Source organism: Vicia villosa, linkage group LG5 (genome assembly GCF_029867415.1).
Source record: "Vicia villosa cultivar HV-30 ecotype Madison, WI linkage group LG5, Vvil1.0, whole genome shotgun sequence".
NCBI lineage: Eukaryota > Viridiplantae > Streptophyta > Magnoliopsida > Fabales > Fabaceae > Vicia > Vicia villosa.
In genome coordinates, this window is record NC_081184.1 from 8,874,782 (window position 1) to 8,896,246 (window position 21,465).

Consider the following 21,465-nt stretch of genomic DNA (forward strand, 5'->3'; position numbering starts at 1 on the left):
AGCTCGACTTAGGGCAATTTTTATTCTTTGGCTGGCTTGCAGGAACCGTTTAATGACAAAGGATCGTTTGACAAAGACTGGAGTTTATGAAAGCTGTCAACACCTATTTTTTGAATGCAGGACCACTAGTAACATTTAGGCACAAATTCTACAGTGGCTGAAGATAAAGCATATACCGCATGATGGGCACTTGGAGCTGGAATGGATAAGTCAAAATGTGAGCAGAAAGAACAACCAGAGTAAAGTGCTGCAGATTGCCATTGCAGAAATGGTGTATTCAACTTGGACTGTTAGAAACCAGAAGATTTTCAATGTTGGCACCACTATGGATTTAACTAGCCAAGTTATTATCCAAAACATCAGGTGGAGGATTAGTGGAAACGCGAAATTGACAGCCTATTGCAACATCCTTGAAAATTAGTTGACTTGTCTGAGTCTGTAGTATTATTGTAGTCTTTTGGATGCCTGAATCATTTGATCGGCTTATGTACTAAACGATTTTTTTGAAATAAAATTATTCTTATTTGCTCCAAAAAAAAAAAAATCTATGGTGTACACTCTACAATATTGTTTCACCTAATATATTTAAAGTTAATGGAATGGACTAAATTAGCTAACGGAATAGTTTTTAAGGTACTAAAACATAACATTTATTAAATAAAGGAGCAAAGTGAAACCTTAAATTAAGTTAAGGGATTAAAAAAAGTATTAAGCCAAATTTTAAGAAAACAATTCTATAAAAAAAAATTAAGAAACTTAAAGTGAAATATAAAATATTTAGGAAGAACACAAGTATATTTAACCATTTAGGTATAGATGATATTTACTTATACAATTATTTTAATTTATTAGTTAACAAAAAAGTCATTAGTATATATAAATTTAAAGAGAAAATTAGTGTAATACTCCTATATTTTAAAACCAGAGGGAGGGAGTGTTACTCTCATTTTGATTTTGAAAAGGTGAATGTAACTTAAGATAAGAATATTTGCTGAATTGTATACAAAGCAACCGAAGAGTATTCAAAATCCGAAGATCGATACATTCCAAAAGCCTCCCTATCTACTACAACTACTGAAAACTAACAACAATTTCTTCCTTCAATTTATGAAATCACAAATCATCCATGTCTTCCTCTGAAAATCTATGGAACGTTGATTGGGATGCTGATCTCGATGGTACGAAATTCTCCAAGTACACCACTCGTCACTGGGATGATGATCATGAATATAATTCTAACATATTCAGAAATCACGACGTGTTCTTGAGTTTCAGAGGCGAAGACACTCGCGCATCATTCACTTCGCATCTCTCCGCGTCTCTTCAAAACGCCGGAATTAACGTTTTCAAGGACGATCAATCACTTCAAAGAGGAGATCACATCTCATCCGCACTACTTCGAGGGATTTACGGTTCTAGAATTTCTGTTATTGTGTTCTCCAGAAACTACGCTGGTTCGCGATGGTGTCTTCAAGAGTTGGTTAGAATAATGGAGTGTAAGAGAAATGTTGATCACGTGGTACTGCCTGTGTTCTACGGTGTTGATCCGTCGGAAGTTCGTCGTCAAACCGGTGAGTTTGGAAAAGCTTTTGGAAAGAGTGCTTTTGAATTGGACGAATACATGAAGCAAAGTTGGAGAAATGCGCTTCGTGAGGCTGGTGGCATTGCAGGATTTGATGTCCAAAATTACAGGTAAATCCTTCTTTGCATTTTAAAGCTTTGTTGACTAATAGCTTTTCCTATCTTGTATAACATTTATCAAGCTTACACACACACTCATCCAACAATAATTTTCTTACTCAAAATTCCCCTCTACTTTTGACTCAATCATACATAGCTAATTACTTTAAACATAAACACATAGATATACATACATATCACATGTGTATATATGTAAGTGAATCATTTCTGTTTTTTTAATAGGAATGAAAATGAGGTTATCAAGGAGATTGTTAAAAAGGTTATACACATACTTGACATATCAGACTTGTTCGTTGTTGATAATCCGGTTGGAGTTGAATCTCGAGTGCAAGATATGATCCAACTTTTAGAAACTCAACAATCAAATGACGTTAAACTACTAGGGATATGGGGGATGGGTGGAATCGGTAAAACCACCATTGCAAAAGCTATTTACAATAAAATTGGCCGCGATTTTGAAGGTAGGAGCTTTCTTGCAAATATTAGGGAGGTTTGGGAGCAAGTTCGTGGACAAATATCTTTACAGGAACAACTTATGCACGATATTTTCAAAAAAACAACGAAGATACAAAACATTGGATCAGGACAATCTATACTAAAGAGAAGATTATGTGGAAAAAGAGTATTACTTGTACTTGATGATGTGAATGAACTAGACCAAGTATATGCTTTGTGTGGAAGTTGTAAATGGTTTGCTCCAGGGAGTAGAATAATCATCACAACCAGAGATAAACATATACTTAGAGGGGATAGAGTTAACAAAATATCCACAATGAAAGAAATGGATGAAAGTGAATCTCTTGAGCTTTTTAGTTGGCATGCATTCAAGCAAACGAGTCCCAAAGAAGATTTTTATGAAATTTCCAAATATGTAGTTAAGTATTCTGGGGGGTTGCCGCTAGCTCTGGAAGTCCTTGGGTCTTATTTGTTTGATAGAGAAGTATCTGAGTGGATTTGGGTATTGGAGAAACTCAAAAGAATTCCCAATGATCAAGTACATAAAAAGTTAAAAATAAGCTACGATGGTTTAAATGATCATACAGAGAAAGAAATATTCCTTGACATCGCCTGCTTCTTTATTGGGATGGATCGAAATGATGTTATACATATATTAAACGGTTGTGAATTTTTCGCAGAAATTGGAGTACGCATTCTTGTCGAGCGAAGCCTTGTAACTGTTGATGATAAGAACAAACTTCGCATGCATGATTTACTGCGGGATATGGCAAGAGAAATCATTCGTAAGAAATCACCAAAGAGGCCTGAGAAGCGTAGTAGGTTGTGGTTTCATGAGGATGTGCTTTATGTTTTGTCAAAACATAATGTAAGAACTTCTTATGCTTAGTAACAAATGATTGGTTTAATCACAAGTTTTTATCTGCCTTGTATCTTTTTGTTTTACTTTTTTGCTACATAGCATTTTTACTTATTGGTTCATCATATCTCATAGGGAAGAAAAGTTGTTGAGGGACTGGCTTTGAAGCTGCCAGGTCATAGTACAAAATGTTTTAGTACCAAAGCATTTAAAGACATGGAAGAACTCAGATTGCTTCAACTTTCTGGTGCACAACTTGATGGAGATTTTAAATATCTTTCAAGAAATTTGAGATGGTTGCACTGGAATGGATTTCCTTTATCATGCATACCTTCAAATTTCTACCAAAGAAATTTAGTTTCCATTGAGTTAGAAAACAGCAATATCAAACTTGTGTGGAAAGAGATGCAGGTATTCATTGAGTTCAATTTTTTGTATATGGTTTTCACTATAAGTTAGAAAAAAGATAAAGAACTAACTCACATTGTTATTGCTCATGTTTATCTTTTTATGCTTTATCCGTAAATTCTCTGTAACATTTATGTTCTTGCAGAGGATGGAGAAGCTGAAAATTCTCAATCTTAGTCATTCACATTATCTGACTCAGACCCCCGACTTTTCAAACTTACCTAATCTTGAAAAACTAATACTCAAAGATTGTCCAAGGTTGTCTGAGGTTTCCCATAGCATTGGACATCTCAAGAAAGTTCTTCTGATAAATTTGAAAGACTGTATTCGTCTTTGTAACCTTCCAAGAAACATCTATACGTTGAAATCTCTGAAAACTCTCATTCTATCTGGATGTTTAAAGATTAACAAGTTGGAAGAGGACTTGGAACAAATGGAATCTCTAACCGCTCTGATTGCAGATAACACTACTATAACAAAAGTGCCCTTTTCCGTTGTAAGGTCAAAAAACATTGGATATATTTCTTTGTGTGGATACAAAGGATTCTCCCGCGACGTGTTTCCTTCTATCATTTGGTCTTGGATGTCACCGACAAATAACCTCTCACCCAATGTCATGTCGTCCCTTGTTTCAATAAATGCATCAAATAGTATTTCCCACAATCTATCATCTATTTCCAGAGTCCTTCCTAAGCTTCAAAGTCTTTGGCTGGAGTGTGAATCGGATCTTCAACTATCACAAGATGCAGCAATAATTTTGAATGCTTTAAGTGCAACAAGTTCTAAGGAATTGGAATCAACTGCAACTACATCACAAGTACTAGATGTAAAGACTTTTTCATTAATTGAATGTCGCAGTCAAGTGCAAGTTTCAACAACAAAAACTTCCATGAAATCTCTTTTAATTCAAATGGGAATGAGTTGCATAATCACCAATCTTCTAAAAGAGAAGATCTTACAGGTTTCACTCTCTTTCTGTCTCTTGCGTGTGTCTAATTGTTTTGTTTTTTGTATAAACAATATTATGAGAAAAATTCATATAAAACCAAGCAATGCAATTGTATGTACTTATTTATTGAATAATTGATAAGATGATATTAATATATTGTTCAATCAAATTTTGAGTCTGTCTTTACTATTTACAGAATTTGTCTGTCGAAGGGTGTGGTAGTTTTTTGCTCCCCGGTGATAACTACCCAGATTGGTTAACTTTCAATTCCGAAGGTTCTTCGGTAACTTTTGAAGTCCCTCAAGTGGAAGACAATAATTTGAAGTCAGTGATGTGCGTTGTCCATTCTTCAAGCCCAGACAATGTTACATCATATGGCCTTAAAAATGTGTTGGTAATAAATTACACAAAGACCACCATTCAACTCTATAAGACAGAGGCGTTATCGTCCTTTGAAAACGAGGAGTGGCAGAGACTAGTATCAACTATGGAAGCTGGTGACAAAGTGGAGATTGCTGTTGTTTTTGAGAAGAATTTCTTTGTGATGAAGACTGCAGTTTATCTCATATATGATGAACTAATAGGCCAAAAATTGGAGCGATGTCATGCACTAGATAAGAATGTTCTTGTTAGTAGTGGTGATGAAAATGAATGCACTGCCAAGAGGATTTCTCCTCAAGTAGAGTCCGCAGATGATTTTAAACAAGAACAGAAAAGAAGAAAACTTGAATGAAGCGTGGTATTGCTGGTTGTGGAGATTGATGAATTATAGTTTCCGACAGTGGATAACACTCAGAGTTGTCGCATCAATGTCATTTATCCACAACATTCTTCAATATCAAAGATCAGACATAATTGCGAGTTATGACTGCAGCCATAGTTAAGACCTAGCGTTATGGTCTTAAATTGATCCATACACACGGTGTGTGCTCGTGTTTTTTTTATTAAACTTTACTTATAGTTGGACACAGATCCATCAAGCTCCCAAAGAGTCTTAGCATGCACATCATTATCGTCCACTTCATTTTCGTCATGACGCTGAAAACTACTGAATTTATTTTCTTATGATCCGTATAAATGCTTCTAGATTCTCAGAAGATTGATTCTGAAGATTTTATTACGATACATTTATGGTTTTCCTCATACACTTAGCCATTCAATCTCAATTTTCTTTCAGGTCTCCAAATCATTATACTGAGAACATGGGTGCTAGAACACATTCATAGAAATGGAATGATGAAAAGTGCTTATAAAAGTGTTCAAAAGAGAGTGATAGAAAGAGTGTTGCTTGCTAGCAATTTTTCGTGGAAAGAATAACAGTGACATATCGATGTTTGACTTAAACAGAAAATGATATTCAAGATTAGTGTTTAATTAGGTTATCCACGCACATCTGATTTCTGTTTAACATAATAATGGATTCAGCTAGCAACTAGCAACTAACAATTTCAATCAAGTTTTCTTCTTTTCTGTTTTTGTTTAAAATCATCTGTAGGCTCTACTAGAAGAGAAACCGTCTTGGCAGCGCATTCATTTTCATCACCACTACCAACAAGAACATCCTTATCTAGTGCACAACATTGCTCCATTTGTTTGCCTATTGATTTGTCATATATGAGATAAATTGCTGTCTTCGTCACAATGAAACCGTTGTCAAAAACAACAACAATCTCCACTTTGTCACCAGGTTCCATATTTGATACCACTCTCTGCCACTCCTCATTTTCAAAGGAGGCAAACGCGTCTCTCTTATAGAGCTGAATGGTGGTCTTCATGTGATTTATCACCAACACATTTTTAAGGCCATCCGATGTTATGTTATCTGAGCTTGATGAATAGACAAAGCACATCATTGTCTTCAAGTTATGCCCTTTCACTTGCGGTACTATAAAAATTACAGAAGAACCTTCGGAATTGAAAGTTAACCAATCTGGATAACTATCACCAGGGAGCAAGCAACCACCACACGCATTGACAGCCATATTCTGTAAAAAGTGAAAATAGCCTCAGAATTTTATAGGAAATTCTCTCTTTTAATATTGTATATATAAAATTATAACAATAGATACATGCAAGGGAAGGGAGGGAGAGAGAGAGACCTGTAAGATGCTTTCTTTCAGAATATTGGCAGTTTGGCAATTCGTTCCCATTCGAATTAGAAGAGACTTCATGGATTTTTTTGTTGTAGAAATGTGCACTTGACCACAATATTCAATTAATGTAGAAGTCTTCACCGCTGATACTTGTGATGTAGTTGCAGATGATTCCGATTCCTTAGAATTAGTTGCACTTAAAGCATCTAAAATTGCATCTCGTGAAAGTTGAAGTTCTGAGCCGCACTCTACCAAAAGACTTAGAACCTTTGTAAGGACATCAGAAATAGATGATAGACTGCGGGAACTACTTCTTGACGCATCTAAAGAAACAAGAGATGACATGCTAGCAGGTGTTTGAACTAAGGATGAGAGGTTATTTGTTGGTGACATCCAAGACTGAATGATAGAAGGAATTACTTCGCGTGAGTATCCTTTATAGCCACACAGAGAAATATATCCAATGTTTTTTGACCTGGCTATTGAAAACGGCACTTTTGTTATTGCGGTGTTATGTGCAATCAGAGTGGATAAAGATTCCATTTGTTCCAAATCCTCTTCCAATTTGTCAATCATTAAACACCCAGAAAGAATAAGAGTTTTTAGCGATTTCAACGTATAGATGGTTCTTGGAAGGTTAGAAAGGCTAATACAGTCTTTCAAATTTATCAGAAGTACTTTGTGAAGATGTCCAATGGTATCGGAAACCTCAGGCAACCTTGGACAATCTTTGAGTATTAGCTTTTCAAGATTAGGCATGTTGGAAAAGTCCGGAGTCTCTGTCAGATAGTGAGAATGACTAAGATTGAGAATTTTTAGATTCTCCAACCCCTGCATGAAAAAATACACTAAATATATGAATAGAACTCATTTGACAGGCTAGTCTCCTAAAAAATTCGTGTTGATTCACACTTGTTGTAAATCTTCGCACCATCGTCCAAATTTGAAATGCCAAATTATAAAAGCATTTTTATGATCACAAGTCACAACCATTTCATAGTAAATCTGAGATTTTATAAAGCACGAAACTTTGGATAAGGTATAAAAAATAAGTTTATATAATACAAAAAGTTAAACTGAAAAATTAATACATGCATCTCTTTCTTCAAAAATTTGATATTGCTATTTTCTAACTCAATGGAAACTAAGTTTCTCTGATAAAAATTTCTAGGTATGCATGTAAAAGGAAATCCGTTCCAACACAACCATCTCAAGTTTCTTGAAAGATATTGAAAATCTCCATCAAGTTGTACACCAGCAAGTTGAAGCAATCTAAGATTCTTCATGTTCTCAAATGCTTTGGTACTAAAACATTTTGCATTAGGTGTCAACTTCAAAACTAGCCCCTCAATGGCTTGAGTTCCCTGTGAAATATAACAAATAAAAAATAAAATATAAGATAGATAAAAAAAATTGTGATGAAAACGATGAAACCAATCATTTTTACTAGGAATTGGAAGCCCATAAGTCATAACAATAATCAACCAATCTCATATTCAAAGCTTTTATGATAATCAACATAATAGATGAATACTGGCGGCTAGCTCATTAATATATGTTTGTTTCACATCTTTTACGCTTTAGATATTTTAAATCCAGAATAAAAGAAAAAGTATATGAAGTTCTTACAGTTTGTTCTGACAATACATCCACAACATCCTCGTGAAACCATAACCTGCTACGCTTCTCAAGTTTCTTCGGTGATATCTCACGAATGATTTCTCTTCCCATATCTCGTATCAAATCATGCATTTCAAGTTTGTTTTTACCATCCACTCTTACAAGGCTTCGCTCAACAAGAACACTTATTCCAATTTCTGCAAAAAGTCCACAACCATTTAATATATGCATAACATCATTTTTGTCCATCCCAATAAAGAAAAAAGCTATGTCAAGGAATATATCCCTCTCGGTATCATCATTTAAACCATTGTAGCTTATTTTCAACTTCTTTTGTACTTGATCATTGGGAATTCTCTTGAGTTTCTCCAATACACACTCCCACTCTGTGACCCCTCTATCAAACAAATAGGACCCAAGGACTTCCAGGGCTAATGGCAATCCCCCACAATATTTGACAACATTTTTGGAAATTTCAGCAAAATTTTCTCTAGGACTCACTTTCTTGAATGCATGCCAACTAAAAAGCTCAATTGACTCACTTTCATCCATTTCTTTCATTATGTATACTTGGTTAACTCGATTCCCTCTAATTATTTGCTTATCTCTAGTTGTGACGATTATTCTACTCCCTGAACCAAACCATTTACGACTTCCACACAAAGCTTTGAGTTGGTCCAATTTACTCACGTCGTCAAGTACAAGAAGTATTCTTTTATGACATAGTCTTTCCCTTAATGCAGATTTTCCTGATTCAATATTTTGTATCTTGGTTGTAGTTTCTTTGAAGATATCATACAAAATACGCTCTTGTAAATACATTGGTCCAAAATCTTGCTCCCAAACTTCCCTAATATTTGCAAGGAAGCACCTAGCTTCAAAATTGCGGCCAACTTTATTGTAAATGGATTTTGCAATAGTGATTTTACCAATGCCTCCCATACCCCACATCCCTAATAGCAGAACATCATTTGAAAATGGGGTGTCTAGTAGTTGAATCATATCTAGCACTCGAGATTCGACTCCCACTGGATGATCAGCAACAAACAAGTCTGTCTTGTCAAGTAAATGTGTAACTTTTTCAACAATGTCCTTGATATCCTCACCTTCGTTCCTAAAAAAATGAACCGACAAAAAGTTGCATATTTATCTATTATGCATATTTACATGTGCTATGTGTCTGTGGAAGTTGAATTGGTTACAAAAACAGGCAATGAGTTCTGTAAGAGTTGTCTAGCAAATAAAAACTTAAGATGTCAACTATATGTTACTACATATTAAGCAAACAGGGAATGATTCTTTCATGTGCACAACATCAAAAGGTCAAAACTCAAAGATGTATGCATGGATCTTCCACTACCTCTAGCTATTTAATTCCTCTCCATCTGATCTACTCTACTAACCACTGGATCTACAGGTCTTCTGACACATGTGAATACGTTTAATTTTTTAAATTATTATCGGTGTCGAATGTGTGGTGTCTCTGACTAAAGACTTTTGTATATGACTAGAAGAATATTATAAACATAATAATTGAAGAGTTTGAAAACAGCAAATAATTGTTAAATGACCTGTAATTCGAGACTACAAACCCTGCAATGCGACCTAACTTAACAAGAGCATTTTTCCAGTCTATAGCCTCATACTCATTTTCGTCATGATTGTTCAAAAGATTTCGAAACACTTTTCCAACTTCACCAGTTTGATTCCGAACTTCCGAGGGATCTACATGGTAGAATACAGGCAGTACCGCCTCACATCGATACTCCATAATTTCCACCAGCTCTCGCATACACCATTGGGAACCTGCATAGTTTTTGGAAAATACAACGACGGCAATACTAGAATCTTTAATTCCTCGCAGTAACGATGTCGAGATGAATTTTCCTCTTTGAAGCGATTGATCGTCCATGAAGACGATGAATCCGGCGTTTTGAAGAGAAGCATAGAGATGTGAAGTGAAGGATGCACGAGTATCTTTGCCTCTGAAACTCAAGAACACGTCGTATTTTCTTCTTCTGGATTCAAGAAATAATGACATATCTGGTAGATGCATTCTAGGAAAATCCATTAAACTTCATCCACTACTTTGTAACAAAATCTCAATATCAGCCAATGCATATTTTGTCACATTAGATTTTAGCCTAAATTCCCAAAGATCGTTTTTATGTCTTTAGTTTTTAATAACACTCTTGTGTTGACTCTGCCCATTGATTTTAAAAAATAAAATAATACTATAAAATATGTAGATTAAAAAGGGACAAAATTTGTATGGTGAATAAGCTTAAAAAGAATATATTCTATAAATTTAAAAATGAAGAACATATCTAGTGTTAGAAGAGAGTTTCTCATAATTGAGTCAGCACAGAGTTTTACAATAAATCTTCTTCACTAACATAAAATTTTAAATTACATTTAACTCGTTACAACATTTAATTAAGGGCGAGAAATGGGCATGTCCACTCCGTTTAGACCTGCTCTATAAAAACCTGCGAAAAAATAGAATGAGTGGGGTGGGCATATTTGAGAGTGCGGATTTAAAATCTTGCCTCGTCCTGCAAAAAAAAATAGGATAGGGCTGAAAAGGCCCGTGGACATTGAATTTTTTAGGCTTAAAAACAGTAAAATTTTACAAAAAAATTTATGCACACAAAAGTCCAAAAAAACGGAACGGAGCGTGGCGGACACATTAAAGAGAGCGGAGCGGACCTAAAACCTTATCCCGCCCCACTAAAAAGTGAAGGCAAAACGGACTTATCCCGCAAGTCGGACCCGTTTTGTCACCCCCTACATTTAACTCTAAAACTATAAATTTAAATATAATTTTAATCTCTGTAAATCTATCATGCTTTATTTAACTCATCACAACATTAAGCTCTAAAAGTATAAATTTAAATATATTTTAATCTCTATATATCATGTCTTTCTTTCTGCTTTTGACATTTTTTATTTATTTCTTACAAATTTTCAACTTTTTCATTTTTTCTAATTTTCTTTTGTTTTAACCACTGTAAAATATATTTATGTTAAAATTTATTTTTGTATTATTTATTTTAATGTTTCTTTTAAAAGAAAAAAAATAAAAATCCTAACTATTACCAAGATCAATTTTATTATGGACATATTTTTATAATGACTTAAGCAAAAATATATTTAAGTCCAAAAAATATAATTATACAATGAACAATACATTTATTTTAATATTTCTTAAATATTTGATTATTTAAATTAAAAAAGAAATATAATTATACAATGGATAATATATACAAAGAAACATAAGACCCATATTTCTCTCCACAAGAAGATGATTGCTCTCAAAACCATATTTCTCCCTTCTTTCTATCTTTCTACCAACACCTCCACTTTTACTACTCTGCACCACCCTCACAGCACAGCAAGAAGAAGTTCTGTGTTTCTGTGTCTCTGCAGCCCCACCAACAACTCCAATGATGAATCTGATAGTAATTCAAAGCCTGAAGGTGATGTTCAAAGCCAAGAGTTATTGGCTCAAATTGCAATGATTCAGACACAAAAAGTTCGTCTTACGGATTTTTTGGATGAGAGATCTGAATATTTGACACAGTTTGGTGAAGAAGCTAAGGCTGAGATTGATAAGATTGGTGAAGATGCTCTTCAAGGATTGGATGAAGCTAGTGATAGAGTATGTACTATGTATGCACTTTTCACTTTTTACTTTTCAATTTGTTTACAATGTTAAGATTTAACATATGTGTTAGTATCGTATCTGACTATGTTTAGAATTATGTCTGATATTCGTGTCTATGTCAATGTTTTATAGTTAACTTAATAACATGTTTGTGTTAGTAGTAACATATTTGTGTTAGTATCGTGTATGATATTTGTATCTATGGCAACCTATATGTGTTAGTATCATGTCAGATATTCGTGATTGTCAATGTTTTATAGTTAACTTAATAACATATTTGTGTTACTATTGTGTTTGACATCCGTATTCGTGTCAACATATTTGTGTTAGTATTGTGTCTTTTATTCGTGTTTGTGTCATTGTTTTATAGTTAACTTAATAATATATTTCTGTTACTTAATTGTATGATGTCTTACGTTTTATTAGTGTCAACATATCAGTGTTTGTTAGTATCATGTTTGATATTTGTGGCCGTCAATGTTTTATAGTTAACTTAATATATTTGTTTTACTATCCTGTTTGACATTTGTATCCGTGTCAACATATCAGTGTTAATATTTGGTCTGGTATTCGTGTCTGTGTCAATGTTTTATAGTTAAGTTAATAACATATTTGTGTTAGTATCCGTATCAATGTCAATACATATGTGATAGTATTGTGTCTGATGATATTTGTGTCTGTGTCGATGTTTCATAGTTAACTTAATAATTCTACAGATAACGGCAAACATAGAAAGTCAGATGCTAGCATTTGAGGAATTTAATGAACTAAACAAACAAGAGATTGAGGAGAGTGAAAGCAAAGTAATGGAAATCGAAGGTCAAATGGAAGTTGACAGAAATGAAGGAATGTTCTTCAAGAGCTTAGGACAGAAAGGGTCTAATGTTGATAAAGCAAAAGCTAAACAAGAAGTGGAAAAAATGAAAGATGAAACAAAAGAGAAAAATGGAAGAAAAACAATGAAAAATGTTTCCTTATTCTTCATTGGACTTTTGACTTATGGAATAGTTGGTTCTATTAATTTCTCATCTTTAAGTAGTACTGATTGGAAAAGAGTTGTAGTTCTTGGTGCTATTCTTGTGGCTTTGTTTTCTCAGTTCATTTATGAACAAAATAAAGATAACAATCAGAAAGATGATGAACAATGAAGAGGAAGAAAAGAAAGAACTCAAGCATGTCTTCTATTTTTTGTATCAGATTAGAAGTTTTAGTTTCTGAGGAAAATTATTTGTAAATGTTTAATCTTATAAATATCACAGACACTTCTCGACTTTGATACAATACCAACCGATATGGTTAGTAATCAGTGTCGAAATACATTCATGAAATTTCCGGCAATAATTATAGCGAATACTTAAACAAATAGCAAAGTAAATGACATATGAGTTTTCTTGATGATTAAGGAATAATATGCATTTTCTTGAAGGTAAATTGTATGCAAGAAGGAAAGATATGAGCTTCTCATACCATTTTCTGTTGGCTTGCTTGAGGTCATATAATGATTTTATGAGTTTCCAGACTTGGTTAGGTTTGGAAAGGGTGGTGTCAGGCGGAGTGGCTATATATACATCTTCTTGAGTGAATGGTGGAGTGATATTCGGTTCAACTTTGATGGAGGAATTGAGAAATTCAGGGTTCTATGCAAGAAGAATTTGTGTGGCTTTAGTTGGATAGATTTTCCAATTATTGGTGGGGGAGGTATGGTTTGTGTAAAAAGGGATTAAATGTTCATATAATGAGATATCTTTTGACATATCATACAATGTATTATATGAATAGAAAGGTGTCCTAGCATCAAATTCCAAATAGATGTTTGAGGGATATGATGGTTTTGAAGAGCAGTCTTTGTGGTATTGGCAAGTTTGAGGCCATGTAAAGTATGAGTTGGATATCCATCATCCTCAAGGACTTCAAATTCTATAAATAACAATGATTAAGTGTGAATTTTTTTTGTGTAGTTTAAAGAGTGGCATAGCTTTGACGCATAAATTAAATTAAGTTTGAACTCATCTGAATATCAGACATTTGTGATATAAAGATAACGATAAAATTGAACATTACCAGCATGATTCACTTGTATTTAATGTAATATTTTTAGTTATACACATCCAAACAACTAAGTATTTAATGTAATATTTTTAAAGTTATGAATTGGAGCTTTAAGATAGAAGTGTGTTTTCTATGATTTCACTGTGGAAACAAACAAACACTTAATATGGTTATTTCTTCTTTAAAAAACAAATAATAATTTTATTAAAATTTTAAAAGAAAATTTGTTTTATTTTTCTTTTTGGACAAATGGATAATTTGTTCTTGATAATTAGAAAAGTACTTTGTGTTGTTCTTTTTGAAAGAAAAATAATATATTACTTTAACATCTCAAAGTCTTAACACTTCACTCAAATAGATATTCATTCAAAAAGTATATTCACTAATTCAAGACTTATAACTTTGATCCCAACTATAAACACCCTTTGAGATAAAAACATTGTTAAATTTAAATTACTACATGAATTTATTACATTTATTTAAAAAATATATAACTCAGGAAAAAATGGTGTTAATGAGGGCCTAATTAAAGACTAAAAATAGATACTAACAAGACACTCCAATGTAATAAATTTAGAGAATGAAACCTCATAGTTATCATAAATAAACATGAGCTTCAATTCAGATTAAGAAGAATGATGAGTTTATTGTTGTTCAAAGTAAAATTATAATTGACTATCCAAATTTACACAACGATTTCTTTTCCGCCAACCATGGCTAAATTTTATGTGCCAATTCTTTTGAGTCATCTTTCAAATTTTGTGGTCTAAGATTGGAAAATTGTGATCATTCTTAGTCTTTTGGCTGACATATATATTAGGACTTTAGAGACACTCTCGACCACCAGATTTGCAATTCTTTCTTGTCAAATTAGCCCAATCCCATGTAACATCACCCACATTTACACAATATGAGCATCACACAAACCAATTTTATGTGTATATCCTCTCACCAAATTTTCATAGGAATTCCTAAACAAGCATTTGCATTTGTTAGTGGACATAGACTTCTGTGAAGCATCATCATAATTGAGCTTAATATAATTGTTTCTTAGACAATAACAGAGAACATGTTTGATCTCTAGTTCTAATAACCTATTGTCGTTTTGCACACAGTTACCTTTTTAGATTTCATTCACAAGATTCATGATTGTTTCCGTTGGATTATTAGGTCGCTGAAAACCTTCTTCAAAAATTGCTTTGTTCATAGTATAAAGAACGAGTCTAATACACACATGTGTTGCATAAAGGCAACCGCAAATCACGTGAACTAATCTCTCTTCAATACTTGACACTAGTTGCAATCAACATAGAGTGTAGGGTTTCACTTGTGGTGACAAGAGTTTGTCAAAAGTCTTTCATGTAACATATATCAAGTAAGTATTTGGATCTGATGGGGGAATCTCAATTTCCAAATTATATCCCAATTTGTATATGTATCACCAATATTCGGTTAAGAAGAAAGATAAATATATGTATTACCCGATATGGAACATTTTAACCTTGTGGGTCGTCTTTGTGTCTCCCTATATAAATCCTCTTTTGTAATTTTTTTCAACTCAATACAAGTAAGGGTGGGAATTTTAATATACTACATATGAAAGTAAGGGATATAGTTATACACTAATTGACACAAGGTAATTCTTCTGGCCAAACTCAAGCGGTAATATTTTTTGCCACTTGCAGGTTGTTGCACCTGCTCAGTAATATGCTCAAATGTGTTTCTAGAGCTTCTACCATGTATAATGTTTTCCCTAAGATACTTGTCAATGATGTAGCCTTCTATGAAACATGTGTGTTGCATGATCTCATGCTGAATTTGGGAATTTGTATTGGCTGGGAAATAAATTTGAGTCTTCTCTAAATTAATTTTCCCCCGAGACATGACAAAATTGATTAAAATAGTATTTGATAAAAAAATTTGCTCTATAGTGACCTCTGCAAAAAGAAGAAGGTCATATGTGAAAAGAAGGTGAAAATTCGGAGTCATTCATGCCTTATACCTACATGCTTCCAACAACCTGCATTAACTTGATCAGCAATAATATACGACTAGAATTTATGCAAATAAAAAAAATAAAGAGATACGGATCACCTTGAAGAATACTTATTGAGGGAGTAAAACTATTAAGTTTGTCCCTGTTCCACAAAATTTTAAAATACAAAGAAGAAATACAATGATGACTTAAATTAATTAATTATTTAGGAAAATTTTAGTCCTTGAGACATCGAATGACAAACTTATAATTCAATATGTCATAGGTTTTCTCCAAATCATTTTTTATTAACATAAACACCTTCTAACTCTTCATTACAAGAACCATCTCCTGGTATATAACAATATTATGATGAATATTTCTCTCAGGAATTAAGATAAACAAATGTTGCAAATTGATATTATTAGGCAAAGGCTTCACATGATTCACCATAGTTTTAGTAACAAGTTTATAAATCAAACTCCAGAGTCTCAAGGTAATTATTATAAACATAGTCAAACCTATTTTGAAGAGGTTTTCATAAAAGTAGTCATACCATTTAACGATGAGACTAATTCTCCCCCTACGTTCATTCAGTTTTCATGCATCCAAGACCTAAATTTATCATGCATAAGATAAGTCGCTTCGAATTTAGGCTCCCCCTACAGTGTAGAAGTAATGGAATGATGTCAGATTAGATATGAAGAAAAACTCTAGCAAACTCTTTCAAAAAGTTAAGTCCCCACTCAACATTGTAGAGGACCTGATCAAAAATTTTGAAAATACAATCTTCTTCCCTCTAATTGAGGTCCTTTTCAAGTGGACTTAGAACCCGCAATGGTCATCTCTGTTGAAAATAATAATCCAAGTGTGAGTTTGAGTTTCACATTGATTATAAATGTGGAGACTTGCGCATTTATAAGTGGGAGAACTCATACACCTATCACCTTAAGATTTAGGTGAATATGTGGTGTCTTTCTCACATGTGTGTTGCTCTTGGCCCAATATTAAATGTTCCTCCTTATGAACTAACACATGGTATCATGAACTCTTGGTTCGTAGGTGTCCCGTTGAAATCAAAATGTCCAGAAAGAGGTAATACAAGTGTATGTGGACAAAAAGGAGTTTCCACTTGACCTAGAGCACTTAAGGTGGAGCATTCATTATGTGTAAATGCTCTTTCTCATAAACTAACAACCTCGATCACGTGACAGTCATCAATTTAACTGTCAAACTCTATACATCTAAAATGTTCTCTTGTGCACTGTTATTTTGCTATGTTGGCCTATAATTCTATTAAAATCGGCCAACATATTAGCAAATCATTTCTTAATCTACTTTTGCGTCTCTACTACCATAAAAATTTATTATTAAACTATTAAATGTAAATGATACATAAAGGTAATTTAATAATAACTTAAATCATACTCATTTTCTATAATATCATTGACATATGCAATGAATTCTTAGAAAAAGAAAAGAAGTGTTATAAACATTTATACTAGTGGATGTCCATCTCTCTTCTTATTCTTCATCTTCCTATTCCACTTTAATGTACTTAATTTTCTACATTCCTTGGGTCCTATAAATAAGACTCATGTTACAATGTAAAGTTCACCCTTGAGAAGAATATAATACAATGTTGCTTGTTCTCTTCTCTTCCTATCTTTTGATCTCTATATAGTTTCATTTAGTTGAGGACCCATCTTATTGCGATGTGGTAGAGAAATTGGAACATACACCGCACATCCAAAAATTCTTAGATGGGAAATATTAGGTTCTTTACCAAAAACTAATTGTAAAGGGGAAGAGGTGTGGTAACCCGTTGGCCTGATGCGAATTAATGTTGCAGCATGCAAAATTGCATGTCCCCAAGCAGAAATTGGGAGCTTGCATCTCATAATCAGTGGTCTTGCAATTAATTTTATTCGTTTAATAAATGATTCTGCAAGTCCATTTTGTGTATGAACATGTGCTACTGGGTGTTCAATGTCAATCCCAATAGACATACAATACTCATTAAATGCTTGAGATGAAAATTCTGCAGCATTATCAAGACGAATTTTCTTGACAGGATAATCGGGGAAATGAGCTCTTATTCGAATCAATTGAGCTAGCAATCTCGCAAACGCCTGGTTACGAGTTGACAACAGACAAACATGTGACCATCTAGTTGATGCATCAATTAAAAGCATAAAATATCTAAATGGTCCACATGATGGGTGTATTGGCCCACAAATATCACCATGTATACGCTCTAAAAAACTGATAGATTCATTTCCAATATTTGTTGGTGATGGCCGAATTATCAACTTCCCCTGTGAGCAAGAGCTGCATGAGAACTTATTCAATTGAGTAATTTCCCTACTCATTAATTGATGACCGCATGAATTTTCAATTATTTTTCGCATCATTATATAACCGGGATGGCCCAACCGGTCATGCCAAATTAGAAATTTATCATTATTTGTAAACTTCTGGTTTACAGTTGCATGTGCTTCAGTTGTACTAATATAAGTGTAGTACAGGCCAGAGGATAAAGCCGATAGCTTTTCCATTACACATTTTGTGTCTGAATTGTGTTTTGTAATACACAGATGTTCAATCCCTCCATCATCTCCTGTTTCAATATGGTATCCATTTAGGCGGATATCTTTGAAACTTAATAAATTTCTATGGGACTTGGGGGAATATAATGCATTATCAATATGCAATATTGTTCCACCACGTAACAACATATGGGCTCTTCCAAAGCCTTCAATTATTTTTGAGGTGCCAGAAATAGTACTGACATCAGTTTTTCGATTCACTAAATTAGAGAAATATCTTTTATGCTTGAGAATTGTGTGGGTTGTTGCACTGTCAGCAAGGCATATATCTTCATTACTGGAGCTAGCGTCCATATTCATTCTAAGAACAATAATAATATTTTTTTAACAATAAGTTATAAGCGCACATTAAAACCACAAATTATTTAAATAGTAAATTATGTAAACAAACAAGTAGAAAACACACTTTATTATTATTAGAAAATAAAATTCAAAACATCCATAAAACATAAAAAGAAAACTTCCACAAATTTTATTTCTTGACGCTTCCATCTCCAATAAGGTGATCAATTTTTCCATCTGGATCAGCAAAGAAGTCACCAATATCTAAATGGGTAACATCCATATTACCGTAATCTTGATCATCATCTTCATTAGCAAAGTGAGTCTCGATCCTTTCCTTTTTATTTTTCAGTGATTTTTGATAAAGATCAACAAGGTGTTTTGGAGTACGACAAGTGCGACTCCAGTGACCTTTTCACAAAGTCACTCCCAAGCAGAATTTTTAATCAACTAGTACACAAGATTGGTCTTCATCGAAGAAATGATTGTTCAACTGAGGGGGAGAAATGAAAGGATATTGTACTCTTTTTCCTTCACTAGATTTTTTTTCCCACTGGGTTTTTTCTAGTAAGGTTTTAACGAGGCATATCCTCAATGGACATCCAAGGGGGAGTGTTATAAACATTTATACTAGTGGATGTCCATCTCTCTTCTTATTCTTCATCTTCCTATTCCACTTTAATGTACTTAATTTTCTACATTCCTTGGGTCCTATAAATAAGACTCATGTTACAATGTAAAGTTCACCCTTGAGAAGAATATAATACAATGTTGCTTGTTCTCTTCTCTTCCTATCTTTTGATCTCTATATAGTTTCATTTAGTTTATAACAAGAAGGAAGTAATTAAGAAAGTTATTAGTTATGTTAAAACAAATTGATGAATTAATCACAAATAAAATGTCACAAATTTAAAATTACAATTAAATGTTTATGCACAACAATCAACTTAGATAATTTAACTCAACAAATATGTTTTATAATTTTAATAGAACAATGTTGTGAATGTGAACAAACCCTCTAACACATTATTTTATCTAAATCAAATGATATTCATTAGTAAGACTTACATACGAAATTGTAAGCTTGTCCAACTTAACAACATTGATCAATTAAATTCAAGTTTTATAAATTTTAACATATTCTAATTTTTTTTTCTATTGTCAAAAAAAAAACATATTCTAATTTTTAAAGTATTTTTCACTTTATTTTAAGAAAAAGTAGTAAACTTTACGTTTATTTAGATTTTTTTGCAGCATTTATCTAATAAAAACTATTAAGTACAATATTTAATTAAATCACGTCATAATATCATGTCTTAAATATTTTCATAAATATTTATGTGATAATTTAAATGAATTTTTGTTTAATTTTTTATAGTATTGATATATACAATTAAAGTTTTTTTTTTAAATTGTAACTCAAAAGTTACATTAGTAAAAAGTTATTCAAAGAGTAGTTCGAAAATAAATTGTAAATTAGATAAAAATTATTTTCCGTCAATAAAATGTATATTAGTTAAATCTATTAATATTTAAAATCACCAGAGATTTTTCCCTAATAAATAAATTTATTATAATTTGATATTTCAACCAATAATTCTTTTTTTAATGTAAATAGATAACTTGTTTGTTAATTCATTGAATATAAATTCATGTTTTTATTATCTCATAATAATTCTCAACAACTTCACCTTCAAGAAACACACACTTCAACAGTATCTTCAATCTTCAACCTCTTCAAGATTCAAACTTTGATTCCAATTTGCGATTTCAACAACACCCAGAAACGGTTTCAACTCAATCAATCAATCTTTTCACCATTTCAAAATCTGGGTCACCATGAATATCAAGAGCAAAGAAGATTTCTGGATGTTTTACATGAACCATCATTCAAAGCCTTCAACAAGGAAATGGCACTTCATAGGCACACTTTTGAGCATAATCTTGTTTCTATGTTCAATAATCTTCACTTGCTGGTTCTTGTGTCTTGTTCCTTTGTCTGCTTATGGATTTTCTATGTATAGTCATTTGTTCATTGAAGGGTGTTTTCCTGTGACTGTTGGGTACCCCTTTTGGTCTCTTTATTGTGATTTTAAGCTGTTTTGGTTTATGATTACTGGAAAGATGGACAGAGAGATGAAAAGACTTGGAAAGAGACCTGTGTTGCAACTCTACTGATTTTTTTTGTAAGTTCTCTACTTTGATTTTAGTTGAGATTCTTATGTTCATTTTCTTGAGTTTTCTATAACAATTTCTAGGATAAGAAGTGATACAGAATATGACTAATTCTATTTTGTTCTTGTAGGGGCAATATATGGGCAGTTTTGGACAATAATATTTGCTACTGGTGAAGATTATTCTTTGTATTTAGATACCAATCTTTGATGAAAGGCTACATGATGATATAAAAAATAATCATGCTGGTGATATATTGATATGATATATAGTATAGATACACATTCAAAGCACTTAGATATTGTTTCAATTGTTGGCTGTAACTATAATGTTTTTGATCATGAAAGTTTGTTGCTAACTTGTGTGGTTAATGGTTACAAATTGTGAAAAATTTAGTCACAGATGTGTTTGTTAATCATTTTAATGTGTTGGTAAATCATAGATGTATCTGATAATCATTTTAAATTTCATCCATTTAAGGTCTTGCTTTCTTAGTTTGTTGTAACTTGTAATGATTTTAAAAACTTTCATAATTCCTTTTTAAAAAAATTTTAATAATTCCTTTTAAAAAAATACTTTCATATACTACCCTAAATTTCTGATGTTCCTGTTTTGATCATTT

General features: G+C 32.7%; 4 protein-coding genes across 4 annotated transcripts; 3 read left to right on the plus strand and 1 right to left on the minus strand.

The window, feature by feature from the left end:
- Window positions 1–967: 967 nt before the first annotated feature.
- Window positions 968–5,439, plus strand: LOC131601295 (disease resistance protein RUN1-like). Its single transcript, XM_058873079.1, has 5 exons — window positions 968–1,692; window positions 1,924–3,025; window positions 3,152–3,427; window positions 3,570–4,385; window positions 4,570–5,439. Exons 1-5 carry the CDS (start codon window positions 1,127–1,129, stop codon window positions 5,104–5,106), a joined length of 3,297 nt encoding a protein of 1,098 aa, XP_058729062.1. The 5' UTR covers window positions 968–1,126; the 3' UTR covers window positions 5,107–5,439.
- Window positions 5,440–5,693: 254 nt separating this feature from the next.
- LOC131601291 (disease resistance protein RUN1-like) lies at window positions 5,694–10,282 on the minus strand. Its single transcript, XM_058873075.1, has 5 exons — window positions 9,658–10,282; window positions 8,096–9,200; window positions 7,558–7,830; window positions 6,473–7,297; window positions 5,694–6,358 (listed from the first exon to the last, which is right to left on the minus strand). Exons 1-5 carry the CDS (start codon window positions 10,155–10,157, stop codon window positions 5,822–5,824), a joined length of 3,240 nt encoding a protein of 1,079 aa, XP_058729058.1. The 5' UTR covers window positions 10,158–10,282; the 3' UTR covers window positions 5,694–5,821.
- A 1,076-nt stretch (window positions 10,283–11,358) lies between these two features.
- On the plus strand, window positions 11,359–13,627 carry LOC131606229 (uncharacterized). The gene is made up of 2 exons (XM_058878491.1): window positions 11,359–11,747; window positions 12,470–13,627. Exons 1-2 carry the CDS (start codon window positions 11,391–11,393, stop codon window positions 12,899–12,901), a joined length of 789 nt encoding a protein of 262 aa, XP_058734474.1. The 5' UTR covers window positions 11,359–11,390; the 3' UTR covers window positions 12,902–13,627.
- A 6,732-nt stretch (window positions 13,628–20,359) lies between these two features.
- On the plus strand, window positions 20,360–21,167 carry LOC131601298 (uncharacterized). Its single transcript, XM_058873082.1, has 2 exons — window positions 20,360–20,854; window positions 20,974–21,167. Exon 1 carries the CDS (start codon window positions 20,508–20,510, stop codon window positions 20,844–20,846), a length of 339 nt encoding a protein of 112 aa, XP_058729065.1. The 5' UTR covers window positions 20,360–20,507; the 3' UTR covers window positions 20,847–20,854; window positions 20,974–21,167.
- Window positions 21,168–21,465: the final 298 nt, after the last annotated feature.

Excerpts from the sequence above, each read along its gene's own strand:
- LOC131601295 (XM_058873079.1), top strand. The coding sequence starts at position 1,127 with ATGTCTTCCTCTGAAAATCTATGGAACGTTGATTGGGATGCTGATCTC. Across the intron at positions 3,026-3,151 it reads ATGTTTTGTCAAAACATAAT|GGAAGAAAAGTTGTTGAGGG; the intron begins GTAAGAACTTCT and ends CATATCTCATAG. Across the intron at positions 4,386-4,569 it reads TAAAAGAGAAGATCTTACAG|AATTTGTCTGTCGAAGGGTG; the intron begins GTTTCACTCTCT and ends TACTATTTACAG.
- LOC131601291 (XM_058873075.1), bottom strand. The coding sequence starts at position 10,157 with ATGGATTTTCCTAGAATGCATCTACCAGATATGTCATTATTTCTTGAA. Across the intron at positions 7,831-8,095 it reads ATGTATTGTCAGAACAAACT|GGAACTCAAGCCATTGAGGG; the intron begins GTAAGAACTTCA and ends TATATTTCACAG. Across the intron at positions 6,359-6,472 it reads TGAAAGAAAGCATCTTACAG|AATATGGCTGTCAATGCGTG; the intron begins GTCTCTCTCTCT and ends CACTTTTTACAG.
- LOC131606229 (XM_058878491.1), top strand. The coding sequence starts at position 11,391 with ATGATTGCTCTCAAAACCATATTTCTCCCTTCTTTCTATCTTTCTACC. Across the intron at positions 11,748-12,469 it reads TGGATGAAGCTAGTGATAGA|ATAACGGCAAACATAGAAAG; the intron begins GTATGTACTATG and ends ATAATTCTACAG.
- LOC131601298 (XM_058873082.1), top strand. The coding sequence starts at position 20,508 with ATGAATATCAAGAGCAAAGAAGATTTCTGGATGTTTTACATGAACCAT.